Source organism: Podarcis muralis, chromosome 13, assembly GCF_964188315.1.
Source record: "Podarcis muralis chromosome 13, rPodMur119.hap1.1, whole genome shotgun sequence".
NCBI lineage: Eukaryota > Metazoa > Chordata > Lepidosauria > Squamata > Lacertidae > Podarcis > Podarcis muralis.
Genome location: NC_135667.1, coordinates 16263127 through 16277627, shown reverse-complemented (window position 1 = coordinate 16277627; position 14501 = coordinate 16263127). Strand labels below are relative to the sequence as shown.

The following is a 14501-nucleotide window of genomic DNA, read 5'->3' as shown; positions in this document are numbered from 1 at the left end:
TTCTGGAGAACACCATTTAAATCTAGAGCAGTGGCCATTTTGAGTTAAACTGTAGCAAGACTTGCACGGTGTTCTGTGAACTTTGCCCCCTGCTTTAGTTTCCAACAATATTATTTTACAAAGCTTACGGCAGTAAATATAAAGCTGACCTTGATTTTATGCTACATTAATACTGTGGCTCCTGCCAAAGAATGCTGGGACTTAATTTGGTGAGGCTGCTAAGAATGGTCTTTCGGAGATCTTTAGGCTTTTCCCCATCATAGTATTACACCTCCCATGATTCCCTGTTTTGAGTCGGCTTTATGTAGGTATGCCCTATGGCAGCCTTCACCAAGCCAGCTTCCTCTCAATGCTTTCGACTGTAACTGTTTAGTGGGCAGCTGGATGGCGACTCTGTTGTGAGTTTTGGGCGGAACTGAGACTCAAAGGCTACATCAGTTTCCTAGCACATTCAACAGTCCCACCTCCCAGACCCAGGAACCGAGGCCTGCTAATCAGCTTGTCTACCCAACATCCTCTTGATCAGGTCTCAGGAGCTGGTAGTGTTCCCTGGAAGAGACTTGGACATGAGCTTGGAGCTGGAGAACCGCAAAGAGGATGCCTACTCTGTGACCCTCCACGTGCCTCACATACCAGGCCTCTCCTTTCGCAAAGCTTGGGTGGTAGGTACCGGCATTCCCTCTGCAAAAGGGGCACTGGAACTGGATTGGGGCTGGCTTCAGGTTTGAAGGCTTCCTAGAGCCTGGTCTGATCACACACCCAAACCCTTCCCCCCACATTTTTGGCAGCAGTGATGAAAAGAAGGAAACAAGAAGATGCAGTGCTATGGTGGGCACAGATGCTTAAATCGTTCTCTTCCCAGTCCAGGACCTTAATGGAAATGCACTTAGCTCCCTCCCAAGGGGAGTCCTCAACTTTTCACACCAAGCAAGCTGCAAGAGAACTTCAAAATGGAACCCATAGGCCACACACTGCCTTGTTGCACATGCGGGGAGAGGAGCAAAGCCAAAAATTAACACACACACCTAACCAAGGCGCCAGGCTTTGGGAAGGAGGTGTGAGGCTCTGGCAGGTTCTTAGAGCCCTCCCAACTCCTTCCAAAGATGACAAAGCTCTAACTAGGCTTTGGGAAGGAGGCCGGACCCTTACCCTTGCTTACCCACTTTGGGAAGGCAGTGCAAGGGCTTGGGGGTTTCTGATGTTGCAGAGAGCCACCCAAAAAGGCCTTGAGGGCCACAGACTAAAAGAGCCTGCCCCACTGGAGGCAAAGAGTCCTCTGGTGTCCCCCCGCTTGGACTTCACAGGCAGCAGTACTCTGAGCTCTGCTGCAAGCAGCACCTGGTGGCTAAGGCTAGCTTTGACTTATCACAAGCCCCTGGAATGACACTATGTTGAGAAATTAACATGATACTGGGCTCAGGATGCTGGGCCATTTTTTCAACAACAACAACAACAACAACAAAGGGGATGCTGACTAGGGCAGGTTTTAGCAACCCAAGGCTTCCAGATGTTGACATCAACCCTGAACTTGCTCCACCCTTTCTCTTTTCGCAGTCCAACACTCTGCTTGTCATGAGCTGCGATGGACTACTGGATAGCCAGCACCTCAAAGGTCTCTCTTGCAACATCAGCCATCCTGTCTTCAAGAGCAATACTAAGGTGAGCATGTGGTGACACTGGCAGCTGGCACTCCTTCCCTGATCAGCCATGAAACTCCCTGGGCGACCTTGGGCCAGTTGCAGTCTCTCAGCCTAACCGACCTCAAAGGGTGGTGGAAAGAGGAAAGAGGGTTAACATACGCTCTCCGGATAGCTTTTTCAGTAAAGAATGAAGTTTAGGAACAATGAATTGGCTTAAGAAATAATTAAGCAATAACTAGAGAAATTACGAGAAGTTTTTTGTTTGCTTAATAAAAAGCGAGAAAAGAGGATATCGTTGGTAGTTTATTGTCAGTTTTAAGAAGTGTAATTAGTTTTCTGTTGTGCCTTGAAGGATATATATGTGACTTTTTAGAAACTTGAATCATTTGGGCATGTGTGGGGATGGGCGCTGAGGATAAGAAGCAGAAGCACGGTGAGTTTAGGGGGATCCTGCCAGGACAGCAGGAGGAAAGGGGGAGACTTTGAGAGCAGGAGATGCTGGCTGCAGCAGATGCCCCGTGTGTGAGTGCTTCAGGGAGATCATTTGCAACAAACGTAGGGAAGGGGAAAGCTGAGAAGGCACAGGCAGTGGCTTCCGACCAGAAAGGAAGCACATTTTTTATCTTCCTTTCTTCACAATTTTTGCAGTTTTCTCTTTCACGGCTGCATTTTGTCAACAAACTGCCTCTTTAAGACATCCACCAGCATAGGATGGAAAAGAAAAGAAAGCTGTTGATTCTTGCTAGAGTTTTCATTTCAAAATGCCATGAGGATCCTTTGTTCTGCATGAGGGGGACGAAAGGGGATGGGGTCAGCACTCTAGAGGGAGGGAGGGAGGGAGGGAGGGAGGGAGGGAGCCAGGCAGGCAGGCAGCAAGTGCCATGAATTGTCTCACTTTTTATCTCCTCCCTCCTCCATTGCAGGCTTTAATTCAGCTCAGGTTTAGCATCCTCAGCAACAGCTCCTGGGGAGATTACTTGGAGATGAAGGCAAATGTCACAAGGTAGGTGTATCCTCCCTTCTACTTTTTAATAGATGTGTAGAAGAAGGGATTTCAGCAGGGGGAGCATGTCATGCAAAACACCTCTGCTGCTTTCTCCTCTGCTACCTAACTGTTAAAGACATAGGTGCCCTGTCCGCTCACTTTTTTCTCAGAGTAGACCCACTGAAATTAATGCACCTAAGTTATTCATACTTGAACGCAACCCACAGGTGTCTAGATGAATAGTTATTTGCAAGTTTTTGTTACAGAATTTCCTGCCTGAGTATGGGTGCAGAAGTCAGGCCCATTTCTGGGGTGGCAGGTGAAGGGATATTTTGCATTTTCTTGACGTCTGTCTCTGTCTTGTAGCGACAACAACGTGAATGAGACTCTTGACACCGGGGCCAGTCACACCATCCCGGTCCTGTACCCCATCAACATCATTGTCAAGGAGTAAGAGACAAGTAGTTGTTTTCCCTTCTCATCTGACTGCTCAGGCTGAGGGTAGAGCTTGAGAATTGTAACCAGGGCTGGGGGTATGCTGTGATTCCATGTCAGTGATGGGCAAGCCTAGAATTTGGTACTGGGTGCAGAATCCAGCATCCTGAACATTCCAGCTTTGTGTGTGGGGTGTGTGTGTGTTTCTATATGGGAGGGGGGAAATCCCTCCACATAGAAAACTGTGCTTTGTACAAGGCTTGGCCTTCTTCCTCCCTGACATCATAAGCTTTTTTATGTGGGGGGATTTGGTGGTGCTGGCCCAGACACTTAAGTATTACATCCTTTGCTGCCTCTGTGATTGCAAGGTCTAAGAGGTAAAGTACACAATACACAAGGAATCTATGAATAGAACTGGCAATTTTAAATTAAGCCTCAGGAGACTCCCAAGATTTTTCAGATGAGTATGTACGTGTGTTTAGAGGAAAGAGTTATTTTAGCTCTTTTCTCCCACACCATCTTCCCAATCAAAATAATTTCATCTACTCCCTCAGTTTGTTTATTTCTCCATATTTAAGTTCCCCCACCGCTTCCAGGGCTGCTCACACAGCTGTGATTTACGTCACAAAAATATGCACATTAAACTGCATTTGCACCGTGTCTGGCCACTATGACAGCTGAAGATAAAACATCTCTTCTTGATAACAAGAAGATCAGGCTCCTTTTCTGCCCCCTAGCTAGTAGCTGGACTGAGACTTTTGTGGGGGCAGCAATGTGGACACAGAGGGGTTGTGGTAACAATGAGAAACACCCGGTGGCGCATTGCTGAGTTTGCTGCCACCATTGTAGGGTCACTGGCTGCAGCAATTGTGCTCCTTGGGGTTGGGCTCCCTGCCTCCGTTCTTCACCTCCCTCATCTCTACTTTTTCTCCCATGCAGGTCAGAAACATCCAGCCACTATGTGAACTTCACTTCCCAACGTCAAGAAAATAAGACGGTGACACACTCGTATGAAGTGAGTGAGAGACTACTAATTACACAAAAAAGAGTTCACAAAAGCCCATGCCATAATACATTTGTGAGTGGGTACACACGATACTCTTAAAGCATGTGGCTTCCCCAAAGAATCCTGGGAACTGTGGTTTACCCCTCACTGAGCTACAGTTCTCAGCACTCTTAATGAACTGCAGTTCATGGGATTCTTTGCACCGAAGCCATGTGCTTTAAATGTGCAATGTACAGACAGATGTCGTTTTTGCTGCAAGAGACTAACTTGGCTTTTTGGCCCTCACCTGGGCAGCTCTGCTGGGACCTAGAGGGTCTCTGGAACACAGGAGCATGGGATTCTGCCTTTTACTGAATCAGACCACTGGCCCATCTTACTTGATATTGTCTGCACTGACTGGCAGCAGCTCTCCAGGGTTTCAGGCAGCGTTCAGTCTCAGCGCCACACAGAGATGCTGGCGATTAGGCCTGCCTGCAAGGAAGATGCTCTACCACTGAGCTACATATGACGCTTCCCTAAACTGAATCTGCTAATTGAAGTAGACGGTGCTGATCTAGAGAGTCCCTTAGGCTGTCTTGGATAGAAGGAGCTGCCTTATACTGCATTCACCACTGCTCCCTTCTGCATCCTTATTGCCAGCAATCACCACCCCAGCTCACTGGGCCTGGATAGCTCAATTGGTCAGAACAGGTGCTGATAATGCCAAGGTTGCAGGTGTGATCCCTATGTGGGACAGCTGCATATTCCTAAATTGCAGGGGTTTGGACTAGAACAGTGGCTCCCAATTAGCTAAGTACTGTGGGACCCCCTACTTTTGAAATTTTTGATATCTCTATGGTGGTTTTTGTTAATGTGAATGGTACGAGGGACCCCACCAATTGGGAACCACTGGGCTAGAGGATCCTCAGGGTCCCTTCCAACTCTGCAATGCAATGATCAAGGATTCCCTGAAGTTTAATTTGTTGAGTCTCCTTGCCTTAGTCACTCTCTCCTTTTTCCCTCTCCCCTTCCCGCAGCTAACAAACCGGCCCTTGGGTGCTTTCGCACCTCCTGCACTGTCAGTGATCGTGAAGGTGCCGACCGCCTTACCTGCTGGGCTGACCTGGCAGGTGGATAACATCCGAACAGTAAGTATGATATAAAACAACAGGGCAAGGGCAGCTAGCGGGTGTAAAAGGTGGAAGCTCAGCACCCCCTAGTGCTAGCTTTTGGGTGGCTAAGTAATGGGTGGGGGTCGCCCACATAATTCACCATTGGGCAAGTGAAGGATGATCAAGCAATGCATTGAAAAGACGGGTCCAGTAACTTTAAACTTCCATATTTTTCCCGATGGTAACAAACACAGATTTTTCTCCAATTCCTAGGTACCCCCTGCAGTGTGCCAACCCATGGAAATGCAGAAAAGCACAAAGGTCCAAGTCAAGTTTACTGAGGTAGATTGTCTCCGCACAAGAGCACTTACTAAGGATTATATCTCAAAGCTTGCTGCAAGTGTGTGGGGGGCGGGAATTCACTTCACTTCACATTTAAAGGAAAACGTGGCTAATTTGCACTTCCGAAACAATAAGCAAACTGAAACACGGCCAATTGCACTTCTCCAAATTTTGCCATGCAGTTTTCTGACCCAGTGATGTGTACAGAAATGCACACACTGGGGTAAAGTGTGTATAGGAATGCATATATTTTAGTGACGACTTAAAAAAATGCTTTATATTAGGCATCATTGTTTTGCAAGAAATTCTGCATGGAATTGCATATTAGGAGAAAAATGTGGTACTGTTCACTTCTAGAGATGTAGCTACTCCTGAAAACTAAGGTTTCTTAAGTGTGGATGGGCACTTTTAAAATCTCTCCTCTGCTTTCTTCCTAGCAATGTGTGACTGGCACTTATCTCACCTACAAGTGTGATCTTGGGCAGATCAATTCCTCCATAATCCATATCACTGGCTTAATGTATACCCAAAGCAAAATTGAGGTAAAGGCTTGGAATGGTCCGTAAAGGGTTACTTGCAGCAAATGTCAACTCCTGTCCACATTGGGACCTGGGGCATGGGTTTTTAGAGGTGGAAGGTAAGAGAATGGGATCCTTTCCCTGTATAGTGAGTCTCTCATTCCAGTTTATTCAAAGTACTAATATTGACGCTGGGGTGGGGGCAATACAGTCAACACAGCGATGATAAAGGAAAGACATAATAAGCCCATTAGGAGAATTATTATTATTATTATTATTATTATTTGCACTGCTACAGGGTGCTTTTGAGTTTTAAGAATTCTCTAGTTTTTCAAGCTCTTGTAGGGGTGCTTCTGCTCTGAAATGTATTGAGCTACATTAAATTTTGCACCAGTGAGCACTGGAGCTGGTTCTCCTTTTTGTCTTCTGCAGTGTGTACCAGCGACTCGTCAATTAAAGGTGTAGGAGCTCTGTCCTCTTTTTACATCTAGCCACTCTAAGCTCAGAATTGACATCAGTGATTAGCAGCCACCCTCCAGGGGTTTGGATAGAGGTATTTTCTCAGCCCTCTCTAGAGATGAAGGGTCTTGAACATGGGACTGCCTGCATGCAGACTATCTGCTCAGTCACTGAGCTCCACCAGCCCCTCTGTACTTTTGTTTTCAATTAAATTTAACATCATGCAAATGGCATGACATCCCTTCCTTCCAGGCAGACATGTTGCATTCCTGCTGTGGTGTCCTTATTATAGATTTATTGTTACCATGGCACATGTGGAAATCTTTTGAGTGGCCTCCTTATACCTCCCAAGTCACTCCCTAAGATAATATGACTTCAATTTAGTTGGTGCAGCAATAAGTGCTTGAAAATATTATTCATTCTTTGGGATTTTCTGCATGTGAATGATCCTGCCCAGTATGGTCTAAAACGAATTGTCCGTTTCTCTTACTTTGCAGAAGACATCTCAGTTCAAGTTTTGCACAGCCTTGTGGTTTACATTTGATACTACAAGATACACAAATTTCTACCCAGCTGAATTTGCCCAATTTCAGGTAGTGCATGCTGCAGGAATTGCTTCTTTTCCTCACTTTCTGCAGATTTACCAGTATTGCTTGCAGGATTTCATAGCATTACTTCTACCATAATCTCCTCCGTCCAAGTGATTTCCATACAGAACTGTTTACAAGATTGCTCCCTTACCCTATATTATTTCATAATTAAAAGCCTTTTTGTCCTCTGGAAGTACATTATAGGCACTTTCAGACAGGCTGCTTATTCACAAAAATTTGATCATTAACCCACACTTTCTAGTGTAATTATCTTGTCACTTTTCTAAATTGCACTGGAAAGTGTGAGCTACCAACCCAATGCTGGCTATACTGTATCACCTCTCTGCAAGCATACCAGGAGGAATGTCTAGAAGTTTCCAAAATATGACTATAAAAGGTAGATTTTTCTTACTGCATATGTTTCTGAGAACAATATTTAACCCACTTTTAATTTTTTTAATTAATCAAACTGGAGAGGATCCCCATAAATTAGAACAGTCAAATTTGTTCAGTCATCTTAAGTGTATATTCTATCCTTTTTCTTTTAACCAATCCTTAAGTCAATCCAATTTTGAGAACAAAATGCTTTCTAGAGTGTTGAAGCATCTGTGTATCTTGAGCTGTATAGCTTCCTTCCTATTAGATCCATTGTGTTTTTAAAGCTACCTCTTTCCCTGCCTAAATCTTCTTTAGCTACTGTGTATGATACCCTTTCGAAAAGATTGCAGGTGTGCAATGATCACTAGCTAGCTTCACAGATACAGCTTCATGTCGCCTTTGCTGTATCAGGGCATCTTGCTTTAGTTGCCTTTGTTCTTAACCTTGACTGTGTAATAGCTGGACTTCTATTTTAGAAGCAGCAAACGTTATCTGGTATATTCTGGGCAAGAGAGAGGCCTTTGCCGGAGAAAATACAGGACTGGCCTGGCATGCCAGTCTTGAGTGAAGACCTTTCCCCTGCTGATTTGGCTCCTTCAGAACTAGGCGACCAGTCATGATCTGTGTGTTTTCTCTCTCTTTCTCTCCCTGCTCCCCAGGTTGCTGAGGTGGAGATAATTCATGTGATGAACTATCTCCCTGTTATAATAGGCAGTGCTGTCGGAGGCTTGTTCTTGCTAATTCTCATCATTGTCTCACTTTACAAGGTAAGACTCGATGTACATCGGGAATCCTGGGTTAGGAGTAGCTGAGAGCTCAGGTCATTTTTTAGGCAATTTAGCAGCAACGGTTTTATCAGTAGTTTAAATCTGCTTCTTCTGAGATCCACATGTTCATCTTGAAGTCACAGCAAAGCTGTCTTCTATTATGTCAGACTGCTGGTCCGTTTTTAGCTAAATGCTGCCTATGTTGGCTGGCAGTGACCCCCCGCCACCCCAGGACATTTTCTCTGTGCTGCCTGGAGATGGAAGGGGCATTCTGTATGCAAAGCATGTGCTCTACCGCTGAGCAAGGGTTCTTTTCTAAATTTGGCTCTATCAAAACTTGGATAGTTGTCCTCAGCATGGGGGGCGGGGGCGGGAAATCAGATTCTGCATTTATACCATTCTTATACCAAGTTAGATTCCTGTAGGATTTGATAAGTTACGCAGAATTCTAGTGCCATTGTAGTGGAAATGCGGAAGACAATTGTATTTTGAGGAGTTAGGCGGCATGTCCATTTCCCTTTAACATCCCCAGTTTGAAGTCTGCCGGATTCTTGTGTTTCACACACCTGTCGGGAGTTTCTTGGGTTCTTCTGTGTTGCAAGTGCTGGTGGCTGGATGCCCAGCTGCAGGTAGTGGGAGACTCTCAGCTGCTCTGTATTAATCCCATCTCAGGCTCCTGGGCTAATCATGAGTAATGTCAGGTGCACTTGATTACATCAAGGCAGGCTATAAAAGCCATAGGTGGGAGGGGCCCGGGGAGCTTCTACCCAGAACAAAGGACCTGGTGCTGGGAGACCTAAGGTCAGGGTCTTTCTCCTGCTGCTCTACCTGGGGCTTCGGGCAGCTGAAGGGGAGATTGGGTAGCCCCTGTCGGGTATGTTTTATGTTATGCTTTGCATGCCTGCTGTTTATTTGTTAATAAAACTGTTTGGGTTCCCCTTCCACCTCCTCATTCCTTTTGTCCTGATATCCTTGGAAAGAACTGCTGTATTTGGCAGCAAAGCCATTTTGCTGGTGGTCCTAGAATATCATGCATTAAGTCCTGGCCATCTCCAATCATGGGGATAGTGATCCAGGGAGCGGCTCAGAGCACACCAACAACTCTGTGGTTCAGTTTTTAAAAGTGTTATCAATCCAGGTGTTTTATAAAGAAAATATTATAATGTTTTGGAAACAGTTTTATTAGGTAGACGAGCACACATTTTCTAACTAATGCATGTGTTATATGTGCCTGCTTTGTTTGACTTCTTATCACAAGACTTCTTACGGGAAAGGAAGGATAAAAAAATCCATGGATATTTTCACAGTGAGCTTTGGCAGCTCAATTCTAAATAAATAAATCCTGTGGCAGAATAAACTTAACTTTATGCCTCCTGGGGCTTGAGTAAATAAATTGGCATAATACATTTTGATATCATGGTTTGGGCTTTTCTGCTTCCAGAACATAGATTCCATACCTATTCAGCCTGAAGAGACTGTATTGGATCATGGCTGTTGAACAACCACCTCCTTTTTAAAATGATCATCCATGTGGTCCAGCCAAAGTTAAGCCATTTTTATGCTTCCTAGATATGAATGGCAGAGAGTGCTTAACTGATCCTTCCAATCAGTTAAACTTAACATGAGCTAGATTGTGCTGTCATTGCCACATCTCATTTGTAAGTGTACTAAGTACTTTACAACAACCCTGTGGGACATACTAGGTCATTTTAAACGCTTGGAATGTGGAACAAGCTTCAATCACATGACCAGGCTAACCTCACATAAGAAAATCCATGCAGAAGAGAGAAACCATAAAAAGCAATTCTAGAGTGAGAGACTAGGCTGATGTCCGCTGTTTCCAGGAACTCTTCTGAATGTGAGACGTTTGTGGGTGAGATGTGAGTTTGTTTGGATCTTGAGCAAGAACACAGAGGCTGAGAGGGTGTCAGAAGGAAAACGATACTGATTTTTATATATTAGTGACTTTGTACAGTATTAATGTAAAATTTTTATATGTAACTGGGTGTTTTTGTAATATTTTGTTTAAGTTGTCTGTTATTGCTTAAATTTTCTGTGTGCCGGTTAGAGATGTTTTAAATATTTTATAATAAGAAACTGGGTTAGGGCCTGGACTAAACTGAATCACATCAATGGCAAAAAAAAACCACCCCCCATTTTTAAAATTATTTGCTCATTCAAGCTACCTGATGAGAAGAAACTGGGAAAAATAGAGGGATAAAGGTTGATATTTAGAAAGGTGGTAGATGTTCCCCCCCACAAAGTTGAAGACCACTGGGATGGCGGTCACAAAAACTTTACATTGGGTTTTGAAGTTAGGTCTCCCATATCCAGATCAAGCATCTTACTCAAGCTACTGCTAACGGTTTCCCCCTCCCTTTTGTTTATAGTGTGGATTCTTCAAACGTAATTATAAAGAGATGATGGACCTTCAAGAAAATAATAATGCAGTAGATTTAGAAGACAATCCAGGGGGTGATGCAGAGAAAGAAGCCAAATCAGACAGCAGTGAAGGGGGCGACAGTGAAAAAGAAAACAAAGAAAAAACAGACCTGTTGAATGGAGAAGCTGATACCAAATGAATAGATCATTCTCATCCCCACAAACTGCAGTCAAATGTACATGTCTAAATGTACAGGGAAGGAAAGAGTGACTTGTCTGTTGCCAACAAGAACTTATACTCACCTTCTTAAAATTTGCATATGTGTTTTTTGGGTGTGTTGGCATCCATGACAACGGAGTTCACCACCAGGGGATGAAGTCAAACTGTTTGCAAAGGTCCTGTTTTGGGAAATAGAGCTGTGTCTCCTTGGAATGATACTCGTCATCATCTGTATGCATTGGGGCTTCTGATCACAGGTGTATATGATGAAGTGGACAGAGAAAAGGAGTTGAAAGCAGGAATTGCATTATTGTACTTCCCTAATGCCCCTTAATGAAATGGGACAGACACTGGCCTTTTCCAGACTTTTAGAGACTCTATGAAGTGGCAATTACAAATCAACTTAGTTTTTCTTCCGTTTTTAGATGTAATGTATACCTATGCTTGTTTACTCAGAAGTAAATCCCACTGTGTTTCGTGGCTCTTATTCCCAAGTAAGTATACACAGGATTGCAGCCAAAGGTTTTAAGAAGTCCAGTAAGTCAGAATAAATGATGGATTGTTTGTGGCACCCAATTCCTTCAACCTCTGTGATACTCTAGGTTGCCAACAGGTTACTTTTGTACTCACATTACCAATTTTGATGAATTGTGTTTAAATGAAAACTATTAGTCATTTATCTTCCTTCCTTTTCCTCCTTAAGTTATTCACCACATCTTCCTATATTGCAAGATACAACCCAAAGGGCCTTTTTAAAAAACCTTAACAACTTTTAACAATGTAATCAAGTCTGCCACAGTATAACTATTTTTAGAAGATCAAAAGGCAGTGTGGAAAGATGAAATTCAACTACTGGTAAGTTAGTTAGGCAGCTTTAAAGTAAATGGGCCGGAATACAAAGCTGTCAGAGATCCTCTTTTTTAAAAATATTTTTATTAAACATTTTCTTGGTTTACAAAAGTACATGCCTTGTTTCTTTTTTCAGGTTGTACAGTCTTTCTTACAAATCAGTTACATTTGTTGTGAGGCATTAGTGTTGAGTACAGTACAATGTTGGGGAGGAAGAGGGGGGAGAGGAGGGGTGGGGTGGTGAGGCTTATATTCTTTTGTATAGTGTATATGTGGGGTTTCGTGTCAGCGCCAACTAGGTAGGTTCTCTTTCTATTCGTTTCATACATTTCCTTGGTAGTGAGAGGTATTGGTTGGTTGGTTGTCTGTGGTTGGCTGCAGTGGGGCTTGTTTGCATTTGTGAGGGAATGAGGGCTTGTTGGGTCAGGTAAGCCAGATTGATTCGTATGCTGTCAGTGGATTCTTGTTGTTGTCTTGTTGGTGAAAAAGGGGAGCCATGCTGAGGTGAAGGCGTCCTCTTCTATTTGTCCTCGTGTCAGCTTCAGTTTATTGGTTAGCTTTTATATTAAGGCCGTTTCCCATACATTTTGATACCATTGGTCCATGTTTACTCCTGACAGGTCTCTCCAGTGTCTGGCTATGAGGTTTCTGGTTGCTGAGAGTAGGTGGGTTATAAGCTCTGTATAATGTGAGTGGCCATTATGATCTTGAAAGATGTTCAGTAGGGCCAGTTCTGGGGTGAGTTCTTATACCTGTTAAGTTATTTTGCATATCTCTTGTAGGACTGCTATCCACAAGGTTTGGATTTTAGGGCATTCCCACCACATGTGGAGGTATGTGCCTGTGGAGGTGCAAGCTTTCCAACCTCTTGGTGAGGTTCCTCAGCACCAGTTTCCATGGTGTTAAGTACCACCTGTAGGTGAGTTTCAGTGTCAAGGGGATTTGTGAGATTCTGGAGCAGTATTTTGTATACTGTGGATACCATCCCTTTGCCGTGTCCCTCTGCTGTCAGGAGATTTTCGAAGGTAGTCAAGGGCCTAGTGGCGGCTGATTTTACTGCTGGATTGTGTGGTATTTGTGTGTTCCCTAGTATTTCTTGTGTTGGTATGGGTTTGTTGTTTTTGAATAAGTCTTTTAGACAGTGTAGGCCTTTGGCTTGCCAGGTTTTTATCTGGAGGTTTTGTGCTGCGTGTTGGAATAGTGGGATATAGGCCAGGGGGGTTAGTGGGGTTGGGGATGGGGATAGTATGCCTCCTTTTCCCTTCCATGCCTTAAGCATGGATTGTGTGAACCTGTTCAGTGTTGTGGGGATTTTCTTTAGTTTGTTTTGGAGAAATGGGTATGCTGTTGTGGGGATGTTTTTGATTGTGTCTCTCTCCAAGTGGACCCATTGTTTCGTCTCGTCTTCTAGAATATATGTGGCATACTTGGTTGGCGATGTAATATGATTCTATGTTGGGGATTCCCCATCCTCCTTCTGAGGAGGGGAGGTGCAGATATTTGGGGCTTATTCTTGACTTGTGTGAGAAAATAAACGAGTGTAGTTTTTTCTGCGACTTCGGGCAGTCCCAGGGAGCAGCCTTCAATGGTTCAGGCCTCCTGCATGGGTGCCATTACATCCAAAGATGATGATAATAATAATATTAATAATAAAAATAAAAAAATAAAATACTAAAAAAATAAACAGCAACAAACAACAACTTTCCAGAAGGGGATGTCCTGTGCTGCGTTTGTTTTTCCCTGGGGTGGTCTCTGGCACATGGTTTCACACACACAAACCCCGGGTCCCAACCTACTCTTTTCACACTAGATGCCGGGGAGGTAGGCTCAGGGTCAGACCTAGGCTAGGCCGCATTATTTCTGATGGCCTCCCTGGCCCTCCCAGTACCCTCCTATCTCTCTCCCTTGGTGGCAGTGGCAGTGGTAAGCTGGTGCTTTGCTGGGTGGGGGTCCTTTTTGCTTTTTGTTCGGCTCCAGAGACCTCCAGGCCTAGGAGCTTCGTTGGGCTGTCGATGGGGTGCTCCTGGTCCCAGCAGGGTCAAGGCCGATGGGGGCTCTGTGCGACCTTTCTGCTTGTCACGTTGGGCACCCCTAGTTCCCCCCTCCGATTGCGACGGTGGCGGTGGTGTGGGGACCAGTCAGGCAGTGCAGTTGGTGCTGGCGGTTCTCAGGAGCACCATGCGGCCGTGGCTCTTGCCATCTTGTCTTGCCAGAAGTCAGAGATCATTTTAATGACAGTAAAAGGGAAAACAAAAAAAATTCCTTCCAGTAGCACCTTAAAGACCAACTAAGTTAGTTCTTGGTATGAGCTTTCGTGTGCATGCACACTTCTTCAGATACACAGTGTATCTGAAGAAGTGTGCATGCACACGAAAGCTCATACCAAGAACTAACTTAGTTGGTCTTTAAGGTGCTACTGGAAGGAATTTTTTTTGTTTTGACTATGGCAGACCAACACGGCTACCCATCTGTAAGTAAAAGGGAATTAATTCTTGGAGGTACCCCCTGTGTACATTTTCTCTTGGAAGGGCTAAGTCCCATACCATATCCCAAAATGCTAATGAAACTCCCATCCGCTTCAAATGGTTTGCTATGTGGCTGTTTGAGAAACACAAATTCAAACCACCTTTAGGTATGCAGAATAACTCCTTCTGTTCTCTGGATCAAGGCCAGCAAGTTTTGATCAGCTCAGCTGTCTAGATTTAATTGGCAATTGTAAGTGTAAATGCATTCTGCTTCCAAAGAATAAACACAGATCAGAGTATCCAAAATGCATAAGTTATATAAAATCAATTGTCTTGAAATGGATTTGAAAAAATGTTTAGCCTGATTATTAGCC

The 14501-nt window shown here is 44.2% G+C and overlaps 1 protein-coding gene across 2 annotated transcripts in view; it reads left to right on the top strand.

Moving 5' to 3' along the window:
• The window catches only part of ITGAL (integrin subunit alpha L), a 43014-nt gene extending 31241 nt beyond the window's left edge, over positions 1 to 11773 (top strand). Inside the window, exons 20-30 of one of the 2 annotated variants that reach the window (XM_028702087.2) lie at positions 527 to 662; positions 1555 to 1659; positions 2564 to 2643; positions 2992 to 3075; positions 4000 to 4075; positions 5083 to 5193; positions 5431 to 5499; positions 5937 to 6041; positions 6974 to 7069; positions 8104 to 8211; positions 10602 to 11773. In XM_028702087.2, the coding sequence (XP_028557920.2) occupies positions 527 to 662; positions 1555 to 1659; positions 2564 to 2643; positions 2992 to 3075; positions 4000 to 4075; positions 5083 to 5193; positions 5431 to 5499; positions 5937 to 6041; positions 6974 to 7069; positions 8104 to 8211; positions 10602 to 10793 (1162 nt within the window). In that variant the 3' untranslated portion in view covers positions 10794 to 11773. The remainder of the gene's footprint in view (positions 1 to 526; positions 663 to 1554; positions 1660 to 2563; positions 2644 to 2991; positions 3076 to 3999; positions 4076 to 5082; positions 5194 to 5430; positions 5500 to 5936; positions 6042 to 6973; positions 7070 to 8103; positions 8212 to 10601) is intronic. The other variant, XM_028702088.2, reaches the window with a different exon arrangement.
• Positions 11774 to 14501: the final 2728 nt, after the last annotated feature.